General features: G+C 43.7%; 1 protein-coding gene and 1 pseudogene across 7 annotated transcripts in view; one reads left to right on the top strand and one right to left on the bottom strand.

The window, feature by feature from the left end:
* The window catches only part of FOXN3 (forkhead box N3), a 146,510-nt gene that overhangs the window by 79,341 nt on the left and 41,675 nt on the right, over positions 1-25,494 (bottom strand). For all 4 annotated transcript variants that reach the window (XM_081173691.1, XM_081173690.1, XM_081173692.1 and 1 more), the window contains exon 3: positions 20,327-20,463. In XM_081173691.1, coding sequence (XP_081029817.1) covers positions 20,327-20,463 — 137 coding nt within the window. The remainder of the gene's footprint in view (positions 1-20,326; positions 20,464-25,494) is intronic.
* LOC308575691 (lysosomal enzyme trafficking factor pseudogene) overlaps positions 19,526-25,494 on the top strand; it is a 31,623-nt pseudogene continuing 25,654 nt past the window's right edge. Inside the window, exons 1-3 of one of the 3 annotated variants that reach the window (XR_014013504.1) lie at positions 19,526-19,757; positions 23,526-23,672; positions 25,053-25,086. The product of XR_014013504.1 is annotated as a lysosomal enzyme trafficking factor pseudogene (transcript). The remainder of the gene's footprint in view (positions 19,758-23,525; positions 23,673-25,052; positions 25,087-25,494) is intronic. The other 2 variants (XR_014013493.1, XR_014013482.1) reach the window with 2 other exon arrangements.

Below are 25,494 nucleotides of genomic sequence, written 5' to 3'. Positions count from 1 at the left end.
TGCCTAAAGATTCTCCATTTGCAAGCACCTCCAGAAGTCTGGGTGCCATTTTTTGTGCCTGGCTGACACTCAAGGATTACTGAAATGTATGCGCTTTGAAGCCTCAAAGTATAGGTCAAGGATAGACAATATGTTAAGGAGTTTAACAATAAAGAATAGAGTGTTTTGAAAACTGAAGTATGGTACCTATCTTTTTTATTGTAAAGGCCAAATTAAACGTGTATTAACCATTTCTGCTAAAAATGTATCATTTAGGTGAATTGCATATTAATTCATGCTTACCAAAATAGTAAAGAAAAAGTGTTGCCGCCCTAGACTAGACATCCTGTTTTGGCACCCACAACCCTAGTCCCAGAAGCCATTTGGCTCCTAGCTTTTCTATCTCGGTTTTTGACACTGTTATCAAGGTAGCATGGCTCAAACACCCTGGATCTATTTATTCATTATATATACACTGACTTAACCTCCAAAATTTGACATCATGAACAAACCATACCACAAGTTCTTCTGCTCACACCCACTCCTAGAAGACATCTGAAGGCAGCCCGGTATTGGGAGGTTTTTAATGCTTGATGTTTTTATTATGTTTTTAGACATGCTGTAAACCACCCAGAGTGGCTGGGGAAACCCAGCCAAATGGGCAGTGTGTTTGTGTGTGTGCATGCGCAATAATAATAATAATAATAATAATAATAATAATAATAATAATAATAATAATAATAATATAGACCTAGCCACAGGCCCTATATATTTACAGTTAATCTTGGAAATCTGGATGTATGTTAAGTGCATAGAGTTTTCTTTAATCATGACCTAAGCAACCACTACACTATCAAACCATGCATATTCAAGAAAGAAGGTAGCTGCTGCAAAGCGAGAAACTTTTTGTTGTGCAGAGTTAAGAAGTGGTTTCTCTTCTCTTCTGCTACTGCATTGCTCAGGTCCTCCAAACTTCCAGAGAGCTTACTAGCGGAGCAGCTTGTGTTCTGTTTATATTTCACAGACACATGCTTTGTATCATGTTACAGTGATGGTATGCATAACCATGGTGACAGCTACTTATGATAAGTGCTACCAATCCATTTTTTTTCCCTATTCCAGGAGGCCCTGAGGTGGCAGGGGGCAAAGTACCAGCCTCTGCCCTGCAATCTACAAAAACTATCAGAAGGCCATGCTTAGCAATAAAGCGTAGACATTACCTATTAAATAATAACTAATAAAAAAAATTCCACTGTGGCTTTTTTTCTTTTTTTTAAGGACAGCTAGAAAAGTTTATCCTATTTTAAAGAGAACACAGGAGTTCGTAAGCCTGGCAGGGAAGAGTCATCTGAAGGCCAATGGCTCAAATCCAAAGCATTCCAGGGGTGAGGGAAGATGCTCTTGGCGACATGATAGAAGCTTATAAAATTATGCATGGCACACAGAAAGTGGATAGGAAAAGGGTTTTTTCCTCCCTTCCTCCCTCATAACACTTAGACTTAGACTTATTATGGTTGGAGACCAGCTTATAAAACACACTTGGGGGTACAATCCCAGAAGGAAAACAAACATTTAAAACAATGTGCAACAATAAATTTAAAATTTATAAATGTGATAAGTGTATAGACACTTAAAACTTTAAGATAAGCTACCACAGAGAGATGAACCCAGAGTCACCCATGAAACCGAGTTTGGGTCGGGGGATGGTCTGCACCTACAGATCTGTACACAGAATCTGGCGACCATCCGGGTCGTTTTATGATCTTTGCCTAACAGGAAAAGGTCAAATTTTTGCTTTTCCGGGAGGTCTGCTAGCCTCACCAGCAGGGGATTCAATGGTCTCACTACGTGCCTCTTCATAAAAGGGACATCTAAAGAACAAGTGCTCATAACATTTGGGCACATCCAATGAAGCTGAATGTTGGGAAGGTTCAGGACTAATAAAATCAAGCACTTCCTCATGCAGCGCATAAACTATGGAACTCACTGCCACAGGAGGCAGTGATGGCTTTAAAAGAGGTTTGGACAAGTTCATGGAGGAGAGGGCTATTGATGGCTACTAGTCATGAGGCTCTGCCTCCATGGCTGGAGGCAGTAACGCTTCTGAGCACCAGCTGCTAGAAAGTGCAGGAGGGGAGAATGGCCTTGTGTTCAGGTCCTGCTTGAGAACTTTCCACAGGCAACTGTTTGATGGTGGACTAGATGGGCCATTGGGCTGATCCAGCAGGATCTTCTTATGTTCAGCTATTATGTTCAGCTATTATTAGGTACAGCATCTTAAAAAGTAGAGACATCACCTTGCCAACAAAGGTCTGTATAGTAAAAGCTATGGTTTTCCCAGTAGTAATGTATGGAAGTGAGAGCTGGACCATAAAGAAGGCTGACCGCCGAAGAATTGATGCTTTTGAATTCTGGTGCTGGAAGAGACTCTTGAGAGTCCCATGGACTGCAAGAAGATCAAAGCTCTCCATTCTGAAGGAAATCAGCCCTGAGTGCTCACTGGAAGGACAAATCGTGAAGCTGAGGCTCCAATACTTTGGCCACCTCATGAGAAGAGAAGACTCCCTGGAAAAGACCCTGATGCTGGGAAAGATGGAGGGCATAAGAAGAAGGGGACGACAGAGGACGAGATGGTTGGATAGTGTTATGGAAGCTACCAACATGAGTTTGACCAAACTGCGGGAGGCAGTGGAAGACAAGAGTGCCTGGTGTGCTCTGGTCCATGGGGTCACGAAGAGTCAGTAACGACTAAACGACTAAACAACAACAACATTATAAGGTAGTTCAGACAGTGGCCTCCGTTTGTTCATTTCAAGAAGCAAGTGCATAAAAGCAGATGTTAATGGGCTGAAGTTTCTTGTGAACTATTTTAAGCTGGGTTTGGCTGTTTTTTTTTGAAGAGAATTTCATTTAGATCTGATCGCTGCATTCGTAAGTAACACAAATGACCAGGCTGGATTTCCACCCCTATAATATTTGTGTCAGGGGACTGCCATCGGAACAGGGGAGGGAGGCAGGGGGCCTGCAGGGATACAGGGAGCCTCCAAAATTCCTGAGGAGCAGTTCCTCCTCCAGCAGTGGAAAAAAACACACCTCCAGTGGAGAAGAAAGGGAAGGGGCCAGCCAAGCGAGGAAAGGGCTGAGAGCCCCAGCACCTCACCTAGCCAGGCTGGGCAGGAAGGACGCAGGCCACTTCTGTCGCCCAGCTTGCGCAGAGGGGTGAAACGAAAAGAGGGGAGGCGGAGACTTGGGGTACCGAAGTTCTTACGCTGGGGGAGAAGCCGAAAGGGGACACTCCCGGATTCTGCAGGTGACTAAGACGGACATGTACTTTGTGGTTCTGCACTGTAAATAGTTTGCACAATAAAACCTGTAAAAGACAAGTCAGAGTCCTGCCTGGTTACTCACAAGCGACCATCACCTGCGCCTGGCAATTTGAAATGAATGCAGTAAATTTACATGACTGCAGCCTTGGGACTTCAGAGCTGAAGGGCAAGCACTGTCTGGCCTCTGACATCTATCAGGGAATGAAGGACCACCAGGAGCCTGACAAAAACAGGAAGATCGTTGTGGCCCCATCCATCAGCCAAAAGAGCTACAGCTCCGTCCTTTCCTCCTCTCTGCCTGGAAGTCTCTAACTGCCAGTTGCCCTTGGGAGTGCAGAAGGCAAGGGGAAAGGCCAAAGGGAGAACTCCCACCCACCAACTGCTCTTCAAAGGAGAACAATCAGTCCGGGAAGATCAGCCTGGCCTGAACTAGATAGAATATGCGTGCAGCTCAACACTTTCTTCTGGACTTTAAAAGCTTGTTTCCACCTTATCCCTCCTCTCCCCCTTTCCCTCTTCTGTGTCTTATCTTTTGGGTTTGCCAGACTAATGGCAGGACTTGTCTCACTTTTAAAACTAAGGCCACCCCCTCTTTAGTGTGCAGGTTTCATTCGTATTCACCGCAGTTCTCAAACCTGCCGTCAGCCGGCTGAGAATGCTAAAAGTCTATTTCGCTACTAACTTCATAGCACTTTAATACTTTCCCCAAGACAAATGACGCTAATCACGCAGGTAAGGCCGCCATTCATTAAACAGCGGTGACCTTTCCACAATTTATGCAGAAGGGGTCAACTTCCTCTCAGTTGCCCAAAATTCTTCAGATGACTGATTAGCAAATTACCAAAAGGGAAAAAGGGGATCACGCTGCACAGCACGCAAGCACCTCATCCAATCCACATCTCTCTCTTCCTCTCTCTCTCCCAAAAGATGTGCCACATGCGTGCAGTGGCCTTGAAAATACCTTCCAGCACCTACTTGCAAGCATCATAAGGTAACAGCTAACCTTGTGCAAAGGGATTCCCAAATCATCTTCTCGCAGGGTGTTTTTACATGACTTGAATGTGTGCTTTTATTTAAAATGCATCTCTGGGTTATTTGTGGGGAATAGGAATTCATTCATTTTTTTCTTTTCAAAATATAGTCCGGCCCTCCACAAGGTCTGAGGGACAGTGGACTGGCCCCCTGCTGAAAAAGTTTGCTGACCCCTGCTTAAGACACTCACACAAACTCCTGGCCTGGACTGTAAGTCTCAAGAAATCACTCACATACACAATCATGCACACACCTGCAACATATCCCTAATTAATTATATGGTACCTTTTTGCGCATTTTAATCGTAACTCATCTTGGGTTGAGAAACATGTTATAGTAATTAAAAGTTTTCTTTTCTTTCTTTTTTTTAAAAAAAGAAGTCTTGAAGAGTCCTCGAGTGACCTTAAAACAAGTAGAGAGGTTCAGACGCAGATTATCCAGATAAACACTTTTGATTTCTCATCTGCTGATCCTGTATTTTTGTCTGGCTTTAGGTTTTGTTTTGTTTTTTTTTTAAGACTCAAGCTTAGCCCTCGGTGCTGAGATAAGGATTACAAACACTACTGCTGAACTAGAAGCTGAAAGCTGTCCATCGTGGATCTTTGGGTGGGACAAAATATTTACACCAAACACAGTTTTAAGGACTCAAGGACATGTTTTTAAAACGTTTGGTTGGTGGGGGAAGGGTGAGACCCAAACCGGACACCTGCAAGAAAATGAAGCAACAGGGCAGGCGAGGTCCAGATATCGTTTCCCATCTCCCCACTTCAGATAAAAAAACCCCTTTCCTTAAATGAAAAAGAACAAAGCCTTTAATTAAGGCACTAGTCTTTTAGGATAGCTTCTTTAGCTGCTGAAGGGGGTGGGAGAACTGTTGGGGTTTTTTCCCAAAGAAACGAAAAATGGGATCAGCTGCATCTCCAAAGCCTCAGGATGCTGATCTCACACTTACAAGTTTTCTAAACTGGATTGTCGCAGCAGCAGCTTGAACAAAACTGTTGAATTATTTCCTTAACAAAAGAAAGGCACTTTTAGGTCCCATAATCTCATTTCAAATCCCTTTACCCCACTCCCTACTCTTTTTTGCCTTGAAATTGCAATCCTCTTTAAGTAATCTCAAGACTAATTGGTGCCAGAATTCCAGCCTCTTGCCATTTCCACCCTCCTTCCCTTCCTCCTTTTCTAATATTATTTAGGTGCTCAGAAGATCAGGGTGCCAAAGCAGAGGGGTCCTCTGCCCTGGGGGGTGTAACTTTTTTTTAAAAAAAGAACCCCACCAGAACTCTTTTCGCCAATTATTAAGTCTCACAGTTTGAGCACCAAGATTTTACAGAGGCAGGCTTCACTGTCAATTAAGGGTTTGGGATTGGGGGCAAAGAGGAGATTTCAGTTATTTGCCTGCACAGAATGTTAAGGCAGTTTAGTTTTATTAACAGAGGCAGGCATTTTAAAGTTTGCTTTTCCACTTCTCTTGCTTCTCAAGAGATAAAAACAGCAGCTGAATCCAGCAAACCTTTAAGATCTCAATTCAACAAGTTGAGGGAGGAAAAATGGGAACATTTTTAAGGAAATGGAGAAAGGAGACGTTACAAATAAGTTAATCTATTTGGGGTTTTATGGTGTTCATTTTTTAAAGAACTCATAGCATCTCCTTCTTTCAGCTATTTATTCATTACATTTAATATCCTGCCTTTCCTCCAAAAACAGCAAGCCGTGTTCACATTTCTCCCCGCTTACAACAACCCTAAGAGGTAGGCTAGGTTGAAGACGACAGTGACTGGTGCTGGGATGGAACATGAGGCTCTTAATCTGAGGGCTGCGGGTTCGATTCCCACATTGGGCAAGAATATTTCTGCACTTCAGGGGGTTGGACTAGATGGCCCTTGGGGTCCCTTCCAATTCTACAGTTCTAGGGTTCTACGGCTTCATGGCTGAGTGGGGAATTTCAACCTGGACCTCTCCAGTCCCAAACTGGCACTAGCTACTAGTGCTCAAAGGGAAACCCAAAATGGACAGCCAGTATTGGCAAAGGGATGATCAAAGTCTCTCCCTTCAGAGAAGGGGATATCCTACCCCCTGTGAAAAGTATCTCTGTGCAGTGGTTAGAACAGGGGTGGGAAACCCCACCCCAAGGGTCAAATTCTTTCAGGAGAAAATGGCTCTACATGATTCAACGAAATGATGGAAACTCTCAAGAAGTGCCTGAGGGACAGTGGTGAACTGGATTAGACTGAATTAATAACGGTCAAGTTCAATTCAGACAAGAAGCAGAGGTGCGTGTCTGTGTGCTTGGTCTGCTCCCCTGGTTCTGGGTGGTGCATAAACCTGAGGCAACTGCTCAACTCAGCATTACTCCAGGAGTCTCAAGGAGCAGCCACTAACGTTTAGTACCAGCTCTGGCCACTCCAAGGTGATGACAGCCTGGTCCCCTGACACAAAAGGGGTTTGGTAACCTCCAGGCTGGACATCAGTAATTCGCTCTGTACTTTTGCAGTTTGAAACACAAACCTACGTGTTGTTAAGTATTTCATTATTGATCACTGTTGTAAATGGTTTTCTTTCATGCTGAAGGCTGCTCAATAACTTCATTAGTGCAAAAACGGGCTGCCCATTTGTCCGACTCTAGGGTTGTGCGCCCATCTCACTTAAGAGGCCGGGGGCCAGCGCTGTCCACAGACACTTCCAGGTCACGTGGCCAGCGTGACAAGCTGCATCTGGCGAGCCAGCGCAGCACACGGAAACGCCGTTTACCTTCCCGCTAGCAAGCGGTCCCTATTTATCTACTTGCACCTGGGGGTGCTTTCAAACTGCTAGGTTGGCAGGCGCTGGGACCGAGCAACGGGAGCGCACCCCGCTGCGGGGATTCGAACTGCCGACCTGACAATCGGCAAGTCCTAGGTGCTGAGGTTTTACCCACAGCGCCACCCGCGTCCCTGCCCATTTGATTACAAGCTCCCAAAACATTTTTGACTACATTATTCCCGAATACTAGCTGAACGATACTGGACCTGTCTGGCAACATGCCCCAAAAACTTGGAAAAAACAGCAACGGTTCTACTATAAATGCAGAAAGTCCCTTAATCTCAATTTCTGTGTACCTTTGGCATTTGAAAAATATTTAATATATTATTTAATATTGTTATGTAATATAGATATTTAATTGACACATATTTTTGTTTAAATGGGTTTCGTTCATACAGCTAGCTGTGGAAAGCTGCTCTGTAAGCCCATTTGTGTGGTATGAAGGGATACAAAGAAAAATAAATAAAATAATAATTCATAGTTGTGTTCTTCATGGGACTAGGATTTTTGGAAAAATAACAGAACTGTTTGTTTCTTCGGTACACACACCAGTTACCGTAGTGATGATCTTGGGGGTTGTTCTAAGAATTTCAGTCCCACAGCAACACTTCAAGCAAGGAAAATGTCACAGTTAAAATCCATTAACTTTATTGAAGCCAGAAAAACAACATATTTTGACCGGTGCCCTCAACTGAAAAAGCAGGATAAATGTTCTAAAAAGAGAGGGTGTAAATTACACCCACTTTCAAAATTATAACCAATAGTGGAGACTAAATTAGCACCTCACCCTGTAGGCTTTGAAGCATTTTGCTTATATAGAAAATTATTACAACCACAAGCTGCAAAATATATGTGATCCAACTGAATTTCCAGATGGTGGTCCTTCAGACACTTAAACTATTAACTTACTAGTAAACAGCTTTTCATTCCTTGGTGCTATAAAAAGGAAGCATTAGCAAGTACAATACTGCTCTTTCCAATGCGCAAGTGATATTTTTCATGTATTCAAAAGCACAGGGTACCTACAGAAGTAAATAAGACCCGTGTTCTTTAGTTAAGAGGTTGGCTTTGTGTGAAATAGGTCCCTTCCCCCCGCTAGCATATCCTTCTTGTATAGGCAGGGCTGTCTTAAGCATATGTGGCACTGGGGTGCAAAAATTTGCCTGGCAGGTCCCACCCCCACCCCACCCCGCCTTCTGGACGGAGCTGCTGCAGCTGGAGCTCAGTCGGATGCCGGGTGCTGGCGACAGGGAGGGGTTTACAAATCAAATAAAATGGCCGAGCCTATTTCTTTGTCACCTGCATTCCCCTCCCTGCTCCCATGTTGCCCTCCGTCTCCAGCAAGGCGCCTAAAATTTGGGAGGCAGAGAAAGGGAAGGGGGAAAGTGGCAAGCCTCTGTGGGCAGCTCGCGAAAGCACGTCTGGGGACCAGGAGCCCCCACTCGCTTTGGTCCCGTGGCACCTTAAGACTTTGACGATGATGACCGCCATCAGACGCTGGGCAGGAGGGCGGGGGGTTGGTGTGGAGAGCCGCCTGCAGCAGAAGAGCTGATCGCGGCGCTCCGACAGACGGGTGGGCTCTTCCCCAGACTCAACTCTTGGGACCCAGATTCTCGGCCTGGCACCCCTAGCACCTATAGGTAATACGGCCCTGTGTATGGGAAAGAGGAAGGCAACTTCAGAGGTAGGACCCGAATTTGGCACTTGGAAGCTGACCTGGTCCTTGGGTGTCTCCTGAGGTCATGCCACTCAGAAGTTCTGCTACATGCTCTCCTTTAATGCTTTTGCCAGGAAGAAATGCGTCCTTGAGCTATGACATTGCCTCTTACTTGCCCTGATTTGAGGATGAACAGGTAAGGGTGTGTAAACCTCTGACTTCTGCATGCTTCAAACGCAGGCTATTATACCACATGGCACCTGGAAGATTGCGCATGAAGGAATGTGTCCTGTAGGCTGAAAAATGTTCCTAGCCCGCGGTGTGCAAGAAGTATGTACACACACCACATATATATTGTGGTCTTCAGCACTATAATAATAATAATAATAATAATAATAATAATAATAATAATAATAATAATAATAACAACAACAACAACAACAAACACAACAACAACAACAACAACAATAATAATAATTTATTATTTATACCCCGCCCATCTGGCTGGGTTTCCCCACTAAAAGTTGTGTCTCCACACATGGCTTTTCAACACAAAACCTGTATCCGTATAGGACAGGCATAGGCAAACTCGGCCCTCCAGATGTTTTGGGACTACAACTCCCATCATTCCTAGCTAACAGGACCAATGGTCAGGGATGATGGGAATTGTAGTCTCAAAAACATCTGGAAGGCTGAGTTTGCCTATGCCTGATACAGGATATAATCTTGAGTGAGCTGGTTTTGAGGCTCAGCACAAGAATGCAGCTAGCAGCTTAAGGATCAACTCAGAAGTTTTAAAAAATACTTTATCTTAGAGGCTGATCAATTCACCAAATTCAGAAGTTGGAGTGGGGGAAAGCATCAAAATGAAACAAAGGCTTTTTATTCCAAACTAAGCTGAAAGAAGAAGAGGAAAAGCAGCCCAGTTAGATCAGTCCAGCATCCTGTCTCCTAAAGTAGGACTTGGGAGATTCCCATTAGTAGGTCTGCCTTCCATACATTTCCACCTAAGCCTATCGAAGACTAGCGGCTGTCACAACATCTTGTGGCAAGGAATTCTGTAAGCTGGCTATACATTTTCTGCCCTTAATCTATTGCCAACCAGTTTCAAATGGATGATTCAGAGTTGTAACATTGGGGGGGGGGGGAGAAACATTCCTCTAACCAGAAATCAAACAAACAAACAAACAAACAAACAAAATAACTGCAACATGCCTAATTTTCTAAGCATCTATGTCAAGTCTGCCACCCTGGCTGCCTTTTGCCTACACACACGAAAACAGCCAAATTGAAGAGAACGTCCTCTAACCCCAAGATCATTTTGGTTGATTTGTGGGGTGGGAAGGGGCTAAAGGAAAACACTGCCAAACTCAGCACAGAAAGCCTTTTACAACTATTATTACTGTCTCCATCAAGCCAACCTTTGAGATTTAAGAGCTATGATACGGATATGAGAAAAGATGAATACAGTGCATTTCACCCAAACTATTATGTATTGGCACTTACTTTGATAGCATATATTTTGAATTATGTGGGATGATGCAAAATGCTGTTTCTTTTTCTGAAAGGAAAGCTACTCTGAAAGATTTTCCCATTTCCTTGTTAAGTGCAAGCATGTTTTCTTTTCTTTCTTTTTTTTTACAACCGAAAGAATTTGTTCTGAGGAAAGAAAATGAACGTTGGGACATCAGAAAGTTACAAAGAGAAGTCAGCCAGTGAGTCAATAGCTTTGCTTTAGCTCTGCAAACACTTTTTATAGGAAGGATATACATTCTGTGGGGATACATTACAAACACTGCAAATAGGTGTATTTCCCAGAAGTTAACTTTAAACAGTGTTGACTTCAGCAATGGCATCAGCTGCTAAGGAAAATGCAATCATATAACTTTGCTTTATTTACAGTGTAAGTTCAGAAGGACAATGTGGGTGGATTTTTGTTCTATTGGTTCAAATTCTAACTAATATTTCTGACCCCTTATAAGGCTCAGGAGAGGTAGCAACACTTAAAAACGCCCCCCATCTTCCAGTTCTCACACAATGGATGGCATTCTCTTTCCCCAAGAGATCTGCAGTTATGTATTTTTCCCCCCTATCGTTGGGTTTTTTCTTTCCAAGAGCTATTCCTTGCTACTGCTGCTGCTGTGTAACTTTGCCTTGGTTACCTTTAGCATGTCTCCAAATTTTGGGTGATGTGCTGTTTGTTATGTGTAGAAACCTCTGAATTTGGGTGGCTGGAATATAGCTTAATGTACAAAAATTGCACCCATTGCTCGCGACTCACTTGTTCCCACCACCCATATGCAGGCACACAGCAGGCTGCTCACTAGGGAATGTGCTCCTTAGGCTGTATGCCTCTTGTTTAGACCATAGTTTCCCAAATTGGTACCTTCCAAAGGTTAGTGACGACCAGAGTTCTGGATGGGGCTGATGGAAGGTGTAGTCCAAAACATCTGGAGGGCAGCAGACTGGGAAAATTCAGTGGTTTGCATCCAATGCTGCATGATTGAAAATCCACATGAACAATGGGACTTTCATATACTCTTTTCCCACACGCCCTCAAATCTGCTCTGAAGGATCCTGCAGCCCTACGGAGCTGATTTTAAGGGTATGTGAGGCACTGGAAGGGACAAAGAGGGAGAGGATACAGAGATGTCTGTCGCATGAGCAGAGCTATAGTGTTCAATAGCATCCAGCATGTGGCAGAGTCCTGTGTTCTGATGCTGTCGCTGCTCCAAAATGTCACAGAAAACTATAATAGAAAACAATGCATGGCAGCTAAGTATTCAGCAGAATGAGCTCTGGAACAGTTGGCGACAAACTTCAATCTTTGTTTCTCTGCGAGGTTTGAAAGACACAAACAGTGGGTCAATTTGCCTCCACGGGATCCTGCCAGCAGAGCTGTATAAACCTTGTAATTCCTTCCGTTAATCCAGCCCCCTAGAGGCATCTTAATATTGGGGGAATTAAAAGTTATTCCGCGTGTAGTTTATTAATTTCAGTCACTGAGCTATGGAGCCAAAGGTGTCGGTCTTTCGGAGCTTTGGGGGAGGCGATGGAATGCTGCCACACAACTTTCCTTTGAAGATAGCATCTGCACACCTAAAACCACAATTTCACTTTGCAACTTCTTACAAAACGCTGACTGGCAAATGGGAGCCTGCTCCTCCTTTGGAGACACTAATTGTTTCTGAAAACTAGTTATACAAGTTTCCAGCACAAGACAATTTGGACAAGCTGAATGTTTCTCCTATATACACACAAAGTTATATAGATAAGCACGTCCATTATTGAAGAACTGACAGCCAGCATTTGGTGAAATTATTTCAACATCAAATTGCGTCTTTTAACAGCTTCCCAGAAGCCCCTTTGTGCAACGGCACTAGCATTAGCAATTTCAGTAAACGAGAAATGAAGTGCTTTACCAATCAGGAGGTAATCCAATATCCCAGAATCTTAACTGGAAATTGCTTAAAATGCCAAGGACTGCTCGAGTTTTCCAAATGAGGGAAGGGAAAGTATGACAATTTTATTTTTAACACCTTTTCGTAATTTATTCTTTTTATGCCCAGTTAAGGAAAATTCAGGATAGGAATGTTTCAAAAGAAACGAATTGTGCCTTCTTATAGTAAGACTGCCTGTAGCATCTTAAAAGCATTTTCACTGGCATAAACTTGTGTGAACTAGAGTCTATTTCAGGCATAGGCAAACTCGGCCCTCCAGATGTTTTGGGACTACAACTCTCATCATCCCTAGCTAACAGGACCAGTGGTCAGGGATGGGAATTGTAGTCCCAAAACATCTGGAGGGCCAAGTTTGCCTATGCCTGGTCTATTTTGCAGGATACATGGTGCAGCTACTTAAATGAGTACAGTAGGAGCAGGGACCCTGTTTTCAGACACACTCCTTTCTGAGCAACTTGTGAGTGGTGTGTGGGATCAGAGGCCAGAGCAGGCAGAGCTATGAATGTACATTTTGTCCAGAAGCCAAGTTTCTGCACACACCCATTTCCATGCTCCAGCCGGTCAGCAAAAATCATTATCCAAAGTTTAAGGGCACATTCTAGCCAGGCAAAGACATGCAAGAAAGGTGTGAAGCATGGTTAGTTTGAGGTGTGGTTGGGGAGGGGTGTGTGGCCTGAGGAGAGTACTGAAGGCCAGCGTTTGGTACCTGGTTCCCCACCTCTGGCACATACAGAGAGAGAAAACAAAGGGGAGGTAGGAACTGAATATTCAGAGGGACCATAAAACAAACAAACAGCAAGACATAGGTCTAGGTTCACCACCCACAATTCTAAAAGAAAAGTACAAGATCTAATCAGAGCAGGGCAGGGCTGATACCCACAGCCCCTGGGTATAATGCTATCTTCCTTGCTTTGTTAATTTAACCATCTAAAGTGGGAAAGTTACTTTCAGTGTTGAGAAAGCCACTCCTATAGCTTGTTGATGAGAGAGTATCAGATCCGTTAATCAATTCTAACTCAGACCCTTCCAGACCCCTCTGAGGAGGTTGGATCAGTTACAGAGGGAGGGAGGGAGGGAGGGAGGAAATACTAATGAAACCCAAGCCCAAAGGAAACCCAGTTCCAACGGTTTCAAACTCCTTGGAATTTTTTAATGCGTCACATTTTAATGTATTTTTAATCTTTGTTGGAGGCCGCCCAGAGTGGCTGGGGAAACCCAGCCAGATGGGTGGGGTACAAATAAATTATTATTGTTGTTGTTGTTGTTGTTGTTGTTGTTGTTGTTGTTGTTATTATTATTATTATTGAATGGCATGATTCAAATAAGTAGCTGGCTTAACACAAAGTCAAGCCACTGGCCAATTTAGCAACAGCAAGCCTGATTGGCAAAGACTCTTCCATGTTATAGCAGAACCTACAGCTTAATGGTAGAGCAGAAGTTTTGCACGGAAAGGGTCCTGGGTTAACTCTGTGGCATCTCCAGGTAAGGGTAGGAAAGCCGGCCCAATGGTCAGATTCAGTACAAGGCACTGACAAGCTTCTCATGTTCCTAAGATCCTTTTTAACTGTGGATGTCACGGACTGAACCTAGAAACTTACATGTGCAAAGCATGAGCTCTCGTTTCTACCGTTAACTCCACTCAAGGTCACTCCAGCTGTTGGTTGAAATTATCTAAGATTCCTGGTGGATAAGAGGCCTACTGCGGGTGTGAGGAACCTCTGACCTTCCAGATGTTGCTGTACTACAACCTGTATCGGCTTCGCAAGCATGGCCAATGGGAATTGTAGTTTGGCAACATCTGGAGGGCCAAACGTTCCCCACATCGGCCTTGTTGAGTCTGGCATTCCATTTCCCACAACGGGCAACTAGCTGCTATTGTTCTCCGGCGACTAGTTATTTAGACTCATATCCCATCTTTTTTCTTGAAAACTTCGTGCAAGGACGCTATCGGCCAAATCCACGGAGGTGGCGGCACATGGAACAACCAACAAAGCATCACCAGAAGATCACCAGGAGGTTCACATGGGAGCAGATAAGCTCAAAAATCTGCCCAATCTAAGCTTGTTAGGGCTTTGAGAAGGTCAAATGCACTTCCTCGAGTTGTGTCTGGGCATCAGCCACTGAAATTCCTTCAGTGCTAGTCTGAAGTAAGATTTGGATTGCTCTGAGTTGAGGGGGAGGGGGTTGTTCTGCAATAGTTATTTTTATTATAAATTAAATTGTTGGTGGTTTTAGTGGCATTTTATAAATTTTCAAATTGCGGTGTTCTGGCTTAATAAATTGGAGACTGCTTTGGTCACTGCTTGACAAAAAGTGGAATATAAGCACCTGAAATAAACACATACATAAATAATTAGTGTATTCACTGCAGGCAGAATTTGGCACCTGGTGATGTTTCTGAGCAGCCTTCAAGTACACCCCAAGGACAGTTCACAGCATTCAAATAAAAAAGCTGAGAAGTTGCCAAGACAGGTATAGCAGACGGCAGTTCCTATAAAGCCTAAAAATGAATTGTCCTTCAGAAACCTCCTCTTCAATCTGATTTCACGCGGAAAATTAAGGGGCCAGGCAGCAACGGCACCCAGAGGTGCTTCTCCCAATGACTGACTTAGTTTTGTTAAAAGCATTTGTAAACTGCTTGGTGTTTGTAAATTTTCTTATGTGGTGTGCATTTCAAAACAAAACTATTAAAACAAAAATACAACCCCAGACCACTTAAACAATAGCATAAAAGCATATTAAAAACAAATAAAATAGGCATTCAGGGGATTCAAACGCATAAAATAGAGTCTTACCTTACGGGTGAGGGAAAGTCTGGGCTAAAAAAGAAGTCTTTACAAGATGTCTGATGCAACTGATGGTTGTTGCTTCACATATGGCAGAGGGAAGGGACAATAACAGAATAACACAGGGACAATAACAAAACGCCTGGTTTGGGGGGTCACTGCTGTATGGCATTCAGTGGGGTGCAATGCCATGAACAGAATTTCCCCCAGATAATCTAAGTGGTCTTACAGGTCTATACAGGGCCAGAGGAACTTTTGGAAACATTATTCAGACTCCTTCCTCCCTTTGGCCTGGATTTGGCAGCCGAAGTGAAGGTTCTAGCAGTGGTTGATGTTTATGGCACACATTCTGCTTTAAGCTTCTACCTGACAATAAATGTTTTAGACCCGACCCAAGCATGAGGGATTGCGGTCGCAGGGGTGGGGTGGGGGCGCTGTACATATTTTTATTGCATTTTTATTCTGCCCTTCCTCCGAGGAGCTCAGGGTAACCTCTACAAAGGCCTTCTCCCCCACCCATCATGGAAAAAAAAATCCAGAACAGCAAGGGTGTGGAAAGCAGGGTTAGAAATTAGCAGGGCGCCAGGTGCTTTTTGCACCTAAAGATTCTCCATTTGAGAGCACCTAAAAAAGTCTGGGTGCAATTTTTTTGTGCCTGGCTGACACTCAAGGATTACTGAAATGTATGTGCTTTGAAGCCTTGAAGTATATGTTAAGGATAGACAATACGTTAAGGAGTTTAACAATAAAGGGTAGAGTGTTTTGAAAACTGAAGTACAGTACCAATATTTTTTACTGTAAACTCCAAATTAAACATGGATTAACAACTTCTCTTAGAACTGTGATACTGTGTCACTTATGTGAATTGTGTAATATCGAAGTAATAAATAGAAAGTGTTGCCGAACCCCACCCCCCAATGGCAACTAGACACTCTGTTTTGGCGCCCACAACCCAGGTCCCAGGAGGCATTTGGCTCCTAGCTTTTCTATCCCAGTTTCTAACACTGGTGGAAAAGGGGGAAATAAGTGAAAACCACCATCTCTTCCATTAATGGAGGGCTCCAAAAGCACCTTCTATCCATGAAAGCAGGTGTGTAAGGGGCCAGGGACTGGCTACTTTTTTGTTTCAGTTTATAACTTTATTTTAACAAAATTCCCACCCCGATCTTAACACAAGCTCTGCAAAGGCCTCCATAGAAGGGCACTGTTGAAATCATGTGGTCCAGTTATCTATATAACATTGGCAACCAATGCTATTTTTCTAGAAAAAGAGGGGCCAGGACTCTTCATGAACACCTCCCATGTTCTCTGAGAATGGCAATGGCGCCCACCTGAGAGGTGCCGGAACTTAGTTCTGGCTTAAAAAAAGCCTTGACAGCAACTTGAGGAGGTGGAGGGAATGTTAGTTGATTACAAATTATTCCACGGTGATTTACAAATAACAAAAGCACATCAATAAAGTCACCGGGACAAGATTTTGTTATAACCAGGATCACCAGGAGTCCTTCCCATAAGGGAGCTGGGATCTTCCCATCTCACAGGGTTCTTAATCACCGTAGTCAACTAGTTCTAAACCAGGCATCCCCAACCTTCGGCCCTCCAGATGTTTTGGACTACAATTCCCATCATCCCTGACCACTGGTCCTGTTAGCTAGGGATCATGGGAGTTGTAGGCCAAAACATCTGGAGGGCCACAGTTTGGGGATGCCTGTTCTAAACAAACAACTACTATGCCAGTAAATGACACCATAGCCAAGCCCTGCAGCAGCTTCATGTGCCGAGTTGGTGTGGATAAAATTCGGACCCATCCATGCACCCTCTTAAATGCCTTTGTCCCTGACAGTTCTCTCCTGCCCTCCCAAACTGTGAGTGCCACTTAGGGTCGAGCTATGCATGGCAGAGATAAGATATTGCTGTTGTTCTGCTGTAGCGTAAGTCTTGGCTTGTACTGTTGTGGCTCTATAAGGTCAGGCTACAAAACATTTAGTTACTTTGGGCCAGAGCAGATTGGTGACTAATTCAGGGAGGGATACAGGGGAAAAACACAAACATCAAAGAGACTATTGTGGAATTTACTGGGGGGGGCACGTTTGGGAGGATAAAGCAGGTATTAACAACACAATTTTATATATGCCAGCGTAAACAAACCCATATACAGTGGTACCTCGGGTTAAGTACTTAATTCGTTCTGGAGGTCCGTTCTTAACCTGAAACTGTTCTTAACCTGAAGCGCCGCTTTAGCTAATGGGGCCTCCTGCTGCCTCCATGCCGCCAGAGCACAATATCTGTTCTCATCCTAAAGCAAAGTTCTTAACCCGAGGTAATATTTCTGTGTTAGGGGAGTCTGTAACCTGAAGCGTCTGTAACCTGGAGCGTCTGTAACCCGAGGTACCACTGTACATCTCCATCAGGCTGCAGGACAGAGTAGAGACGGGAACCAGCACTGTTCTATTGCCTCTGCAGATACCAGTTGCCTTTGGGTCCCCCCTCCAACTACAGTGGTACCTCGGGCTACATATGCTTCAGGTTACAGAACTTTGCTTCAGGATGAGAACAGAAATCGTGCTCCGGCGGCGCAGCGACAGCAGGAGGCCCCACTAGCTAAAGTGGTGCTTCAGGTTAAGAACAGTTTCAGGTTAAGAACGGACCTCCAGAACGAATTAAGTCCTTAACCCGAGGTACCACTGTATCACCTAACTGCAGCCATTCCACCCTCAGGCTCCCTAAACCAGAGGTTTTCAACCAGTGTGCCGTGGCACCCTGGGTGCCTTGAATGATGGTTAGGATGTGCTATGGGCAACACTGGCCTCCGGCCTTCTTTCCTTCTCTCCCTCCTCTGATGCCCTCTCACATCTCTGCCTCCCAAAGGCTTGCACAGCTGTTTGTTGCAGCAGCCCTGGCTACAAGCTCCCCAGGCGAATGGTGCCTCTGGGGCCGGCCAGGGGGTGCTTCCCAGGCCCCTGTGTAAGGAGGCAGCTCTCTTTGGGGGTAGAGGGGGCCAGCATGACTAAGCCACTTCTGGCGAACCAGAGCAGCGCACGGAAACGCCGTTTACCTTCCCGCTGGAGCGGCACCTATTTATCTACTTGCACTTGACGTGCTTTCGAACTGCTAGGTTGGCAGGAGCAGGGACCGAGCAACGGGAGCTCACCCCATCACGGGGATTCGAACCGCCGACCTTCTGATCGGCAAGTCCTAGGCTCTGTGGTTTAACCCATAGCGCCACCCACGTCCCAACTAATAATGTCTACCAAGACATAAACCTCATTAAGTTCAATGGTGGCAAACATGAGATGGCTGCCTTAACCTCCAATATTCAACTTGCTACAGCAAGTATCAATTCCTTAGGCGCAGCTCTTCCCCTCCTTCTGTCATCAGTGCTCAATCTCACATTCAGTACACCTTTTAGCAACAGATACCCTGGCAGTGAGAGCTCCCGGTGCTGCTGATCATAGATTAAAACAACAACAACAACAACAACAACAACTTGGTAGAATGTCTCTTATTATTATTATTTTCTTTAATCAGGAGGGTAAAAATGCTGCAAGTCCACTGTAGTTGCTATGTAGGGTTATCCGTTACCAAGGCAACAGCGTATATCTTAGTACTAATGGCCTGTCCTTTTGCCAGGCAACAGCCTTGTGATGCAACTGCACCTGTCTCAGCTATGCGTTGCTATGGAGACGTTCTAGTCGCTATGGTTACCATCACGCTAATCGCCTAGCAAGGGCAGACATACAGCCGTCTCCTGCAAAAGCCCAGCTGTTCCTCCCAATCTCTGCCTGAAGATTGATTGTCTGGGTCATGTGACGGAACGCGCGGATCAACACAGATGCACGAGAACCTCATTAACGTTACCAGAACGAAATTACTTTGCATGTTGCTGGCTTCTTAAAAGCAGGGAAGAAGTGATATAACTTGAGTGGGGGGCGGGCGCAGAAGAGTATTGCACCACCCCCAAAATCCCCACCTAAATACACATTTAAAATTCCTTATTGGCTTTTAACACGGGCAACAGACATATATATCTGCAGCCAGGTAGGGTGTAGCTTAGATCTAATTTGTGCAACAGGTTACACAAGTTTCTAAATTATTATTATTTATAAATTTGCCTATTGTTGTCCTACGTGCAGATGTGATTTGATTCCTCCGTTTCTAGAAACAAATAATTCATTTCCCGAATGGTTGTTATGAAAAGCAGGCAGTTTGATACCCCGTAATTATCTCATACTTTCCCCTGAGTAGGACAAACAAGAAACAAACAATCACTGTTCAAGTGCTTCCATTTCCCCCCCTCCAATGACATTTCAAAGTCACCAGTCCTGGGTTCACCTTTTTTACAAGATGAACAGGAGTGAGCTATGGCAACTAGGCATAACCATGCACAGACACACTCGCCTCACAGAGCAGGTAACCACAACAGCAAGGGAAGCTTCCTGTTACCTAGAAGCAAAAGTTTATATAGCTGCGTTGACAAAGCGATCTACCAAGTAGGGAGCTAGGAGGACAAAAAGCACCAGCGACCTGCTTCCAAAGAGGTACACATTTATTCATGCAAGCAAAGAGGAAAACCCAGCCGGTTTCCTTTCCCTTTTAAAACTCCAGCTATGGCCCTGAGCACAAGCAGCTAGAATGTTTTTCAGAAACATCCAAAGGAGCACTGGAAACTTACAATGACAAACTGCAAATGAACAAGTCGGTTCCTCCAAAACCGGTAAGACATACTGCGGCTCTAACCGACGATTTAAGTACCAATAAGTTTACGGAACTACCATGCTTTCTGCAGCTGCTGTAGTCCTTTATGGCAGGGAGTGGGCAGAAGACAGACTGTGGTCTAATTTCTCTCCACTGGGCCACCAATGAGTTTCCAGCGGGCCACTGAGAGCTAACAGGTTGCTGTGTTTCTTGCAAAAAAAACAGTGAATTAGGTGGGTTTTGGTTTAAACCAGCAAAGGTGCATCCTGTGCTGTTAAGCGAGATTACATACCTGGGATCGCTTATCACAATTAGTTGTGCCTTAAAAGATCCCAAATATGCACAATTAGAGCTAAATTTACATACCAAGAGTGCATACTTTAGATCTTTCAACAGTTAAAGTACAACTAATTTGTGATAAGCGCAGTAATCGCCTTTGCTAGCCCATCAAGCAGTGGAATTCTAGTAAAAGCTAGACTACATAATGTTGTTAGCAGCCCTCCCCAATTTCTAGACTTTGCCTGATCCAGTATTTGAGACAAGACAAAAGCAACTGCCCATGTTAAAATTATATTCAAGTTTTCTTACCTTTGATATGCCTGAGGAGACGCTGGAGGGGTGCTGAACACATGCGAATATGGGTGATAGGGGGTCTTTTTCAAAGCCTGGATAAGATTTTGTCTATATTCTGGGTCTATACACCATAAAGACCCTTTCCCAATACTCTGCAAAGGAGGATAAAAAAAATATCATTTTAAATGACGTAAGTGTATCTCTAAGTTTTTCAGAAAACCGAGAATATTCCTTCCTGCTTATGAAGAACAACAGATCTCATTTTTCTGCTACAAATGCTAGTTTAGGTGCAGCTGTATTTCAGTTTTGATGTTTAAGAAGGAATTGGGGCAGTCTGATATTGTATGTAAACTGTGAAAATAGCTACTACTGTGCTCTGTTCAGCAGTTTTCTGGAAATTCTCTCTCCCTCTCTGTCAGTGCAGCACACATACCACATATTGAAATATCATAGTTATTCTTCACGGCCAAGTTGGAAGATAAATAAGCTTCGCAGACAAGAAACTAAAACTGTTATTCTCTTCTGGGTGTTGTAAAAGAAACTTGGAGGAAGGTGGGCTTAAGCTCCCTAAGCAACTCATTTTAAAAACTAAGTGTTCCTAATACCAGAAAGCATGAGTGCCTCATTACCACAAAAAACTTAATCCCTCAACTCCACCTACTGTCTGGTTCACACCAAGTGTAATAATTAAAATAAATCTGAATATATGAAGCCTAGGTTTCTGTTTGGGAGATCTAGAATTTCAGTTTTAGCCTGAGAGAATCGTAATCAGTTTAGCTTGCCTGCAACAGGTAAGGCTTAAACAAAATTTACTAGTTATTTTCAAGTTCAGAGGATTCCACTTCTATTCCCTTGCAACTGGTAATAATGGGTGGAATTCAACCAACTTGTCCTTGTCAGTGCAAGCAGAACTTGAGAGCAGAACTATATGTGGAAGAAGGCAAGGAGGGGAAATTCTGTTGTGCAAGTGGAAGTCCTTGCACTAACAGGAAAAAAAGCACTCTTGAGTGGCAGAAGCAACATTGATTCAGGAACCAAGCACAGTGGGTTGTATCCCACGAAGTCTGCCTCCTGTTAGCGTAAGGACTTCTGCTTGCACAACGGGGTCTGTGCTCGTTGCCCTAATCTTCTCTGAGGGGCATGTTCAAAAAAATACCAGGATGGACAACACATCATATCCCCATTTATTACACTACTGGGAATGTGCCCCTGTTATTAGAAGGAATTACAACTTTTCAGGGACTCCCAGATCAGGTCAGTCAGGAAGGTTTGCATAGGGAATAGTTTCCCTTCCATCCCCAAATCCAATTACAATTCATACAGATGACTCTATCTTACTTTGGCAAGGCAACCATCCAAGAAACTCCACTACAGGTAATGGCTCAGGGCATTGCTATTAAACCTATGTTCGAAATCAGTACTTAAAGAGCACCACTTTACTACGAGAAAACTAGAGTGAAACTAGAATAACCTGAAATGATGGGCTGTGCACTCAATAGCCATGTGAACTAGCAATGAGCAAATCTTAGCCGTTCTTCTTAAAGTTCACAAGTAAGAGCTACTATAGCCATTCTTTTTTGTGATATCATACAAGCAATATAGCTGGTGAAAATTCCAAGATGCATCCAGGGTAGATGTGATTTGGTGAGGAGGAACGCCTAGCATGCTACAGTAGCCTGGTTTCTTGTACAGCTTCAGCAACTTGTCTATTAAATATTTGGCATGAATTAACACAGAAATATAGCAGGCAACTGTGGTAGGTTTTGCTATGTCAGGAGGATGGATAAAAGGCTCCCACAGCAGCTTACAAATAACCACAATGCAATGCAATGCAGTGCAATGCAATACAACACAATAAAGTCAAGTCAGTCTGTGTCCCCTGGCTTACAATAAAAAGACACGGCACAAAAGGAAAATGGATTGAGAAGGAGGAAAGAAGTGAACCTGGGTTCACACCCTTAGTTACAAGTTGTTCTAATGACCAATATGGATGGGAATATTCAGGAGAGGAGACAGTATTAAAGCCTCTCAGAACCACTAATAAAAGCACAGATTTAAAAAGTATTTTAAAGGAATTTAAAATAATACATACATATATACATTCACATAGGTAGGAGGCTTACATGAAGAAGGGAAAGCAAAACAACTTACAGTCATACCTCGGGTTGCGAACGTGATCTGTGCAGGAGACACGTTCGCAACCCGCAGCGCTGCGTCTGTGCACGCGTGTGACGCGATTCGGCACTTCTGTGCATGTGCGTGGCACCGAAACCCAGAAGTAACCCATTCCGGTACTTCCGAGTTCGGTGCAGTCCGCAACCCGAAAACGCACAACCCTCAGCATTCCTAACCCGAGGTATGACTGTATAGCCATTAATATATATATATATGAATATATATATATGAGAGATTTTATTTAAGTGAACAATAAGGTTTTAATGATAAAGGGATTTAAGATTCCAAAAGAAATAAGCTCCGTGAGGAGCACCTTACAATGGTAGAAAAGGCCCTTGTTTAAAAAGGAAGCTAACAAGATGAGAAATTAATTCACAGCCTTTTTGGGTCTCTGTACTTACATGGAGAAAAATCCTAATCACTTTCAACTGAGCATCATTTCATGACACAGTAATTTGGTTTTACTAGCAAACTGAAGTTTAAACCAACCGCTTTCCTGCCCTGGGAGGAGCACGGGCAATGTTCATGTGACACACTTACACACTGCAGCTGACACACGTCGCGACACACAGTTTGGAAAGCTCTGCTCTAAAATAAGCCGTGCCAGATGAAACTCATTTCTTTTCGATAGAGTTACAAGCTTGGTGGATCAAGGGAATGCACGGATGCAGTGCATCTTGATTTCAGTAAGACTTTTGACAAACTCTCCCATGGTATTCTTGTGGATAAGTTGGCAAACTATGAGCTGCATTGCAGAGAGTTGGACTAGATGACCCTCAGGGTCCCTTCCAACTCTACAATTCTATGATTCTATGAAAATGTGAAGCAGCCAAAAAAGGCTGATCACATACCAGAACTTCCAATAAAGAGAAAGTTTGCTCGATGTTACAGCCTTTTTCAGTTGAGAGCTGTCAGTGAGCTAAGTTCCAGGTTGAAGTATCCTTATCCCACTAGCAGAATGATTACATGTGAGTTGTGAAATGCTAAAGGTTTTTTTAAAAAAGCAGACACTGACAATATTTTATTTGATATGGAAAAGGTGTGAAGAACACCTTGTGTGGTTCTTCAGGAAGGATAAAAACAACCCTTCACGTTTCCAAATCAATGGAGTTTAGACCAATCCCTCAGTGATTGAATTTCCATCTTTCCAACATTTCGCATGATACTCCACCACACTTCGAAAGCCGTAATTCAACAGAATCTTATGATAAAAAGAGAGGAAAGGGGTGGGAAGGAAGAGCCCTTTGATTACATTTGTCTCCAAGGCAACAAGTAGTGCATATGGAGTGGATTAAGAGCTCCCAAATCACTTTTGCAACACAATGTTTCAAACTCCTCAAGCACAACACTGCAAGCCTTGCTACAGTCATTCATTCATTTGCTTTACTTGTCCTTCAGTGATGAATGAACGAAAACGGGTGCTGGTTGTTTCCTCGGTCATAGCTCCAAACTCACAAATAGCCACAGAAACATTTACTGGTCCACGTGTTTGAACTTACTTAGTTGCCTGCATCCATTTTTTTACTCATCCGAAGCAGGTACCATATTTTTCGCTCTATAAGACGCACCAGACCACAAGACACACATAGTTTTTGGAGGAGGAAAACAAGAAAAAAAAATCTGAATCTCAGAAGCCAGAACAGCAAGAGGGATCGCTGCGCAGTGAAAGCAGCAATCCCTCTTGCTGTTCTGGCTTCTGTGATAGCTACGCAGCCTGCATTCACTCCATAAGACGCACACACATTTCCCCTTACTTTTTAGGAGGAAAAAAGTAAGTCTTATAGAGCAAAAAATACGGTAGTTACTTAAAGAGAAGTTACAGGCGAACAGGTCTGTATAGCTTAGCATTGGCCACATCTGCACTCTACATTAAAAGCATCCTTAAGAATCCTGGGAGTGGTAGTTTGTTCAGGGTGCAGAGTGTTGTTAGGAAAGACACAGCCACCATTCTCAGAGTGGCTTAAAAATCAATCCCTCTTTGAAGGGAACTCTGGGTATTGTGGCTCTGTGAGGGAGATAGGGGGTCTCTTAACAAATTACAACTCCAACCGTTCTTTGGGGGAAGCCGGGCCTCTTAAAGTGGTATCATAGGTGTCATAGTCCCCAAGGTATCAGGCTGACAGAAGGCCTGATGAAGCTCTGCTACCTGAGATGATTTGCCAAGCAGAAATGTCAGGGACTGAACCTGGGTCTTCCACATTCACGTATTTCTTTTACAGCTGAGCTACAAATTCCTTGGTACTACGCCTTTGCTTGGTCCCAGAAATGGCCAAACAATTTTGGGGAGCTTGCAACTCCACCAAAGTCAACTGAAACTTGAAATTCAATGTGGTATGATGGTTAAGACTGTAGGATAAGGTAAAATCCCAATCATTCATGAAACCCTCTTGGGTCAGTCCCTATGTCTTGGCCTAACCCACCTCACAGGGTTGTTACAACCATGTATTTGTCTGGGGTATACCTTGTACACCACCTTAAGCTCCTTAGAAAAGTGGTGGATTATAGTGATAAATAAATATATCTATTATGGTCAAGTTCCAATATTTTTATGTGAATTTTTTTTTAGCATGTCTCCTGATCAAAGCACAAGTCACAGAATAGTAAGTGACTTTTTAATTTATTTATTTTTTTTACAGCAAGTTACCTGAAAGGTATATCCTCTCAGATACAAGAGGGGAAGATTAAATTGCTGAGGTTCAAATTTTGTGCACAGTACACACACACAATCCATATGGAGCTGAACACAGACAGGTTATTGAATTAAGGACTAAGTTACTGTATTTGTTCCTGCACTGCAGGGGGTTGGACTAGATGACTCTTCATGGTCCCTAGAATCCTATGATTCTATTGGGACCTTAAGAGAAGGCCTTATACCGTATTTTCGCGCTACAAGACGCACCAGACCATAAAACACACCTAGTTTTTGGAAGCGGAAAACAAGAAAAAAAATATTCTGAATCCCAGAAGCCAGGACAGCCAGTTGGATCGCAGTGCAACGATCCCGCTGG

Source organism: Podarcis bocagei (genome assembly GCF_964188305.1).
Source record: "Podarcis bocagei genome assembly, chromosome: 1".
Classification (NCBI taxonomy): Eukaryota; Metazoa; Chordata; class Lepidosauria; order Squamata; family Lacertidae; genus Podarcis; species Podarcis bocagei.
Note: the sequence above shows the minus strand (reverse complement) of the source record. Positions and strands in the feature narration are given on the sequence as shown.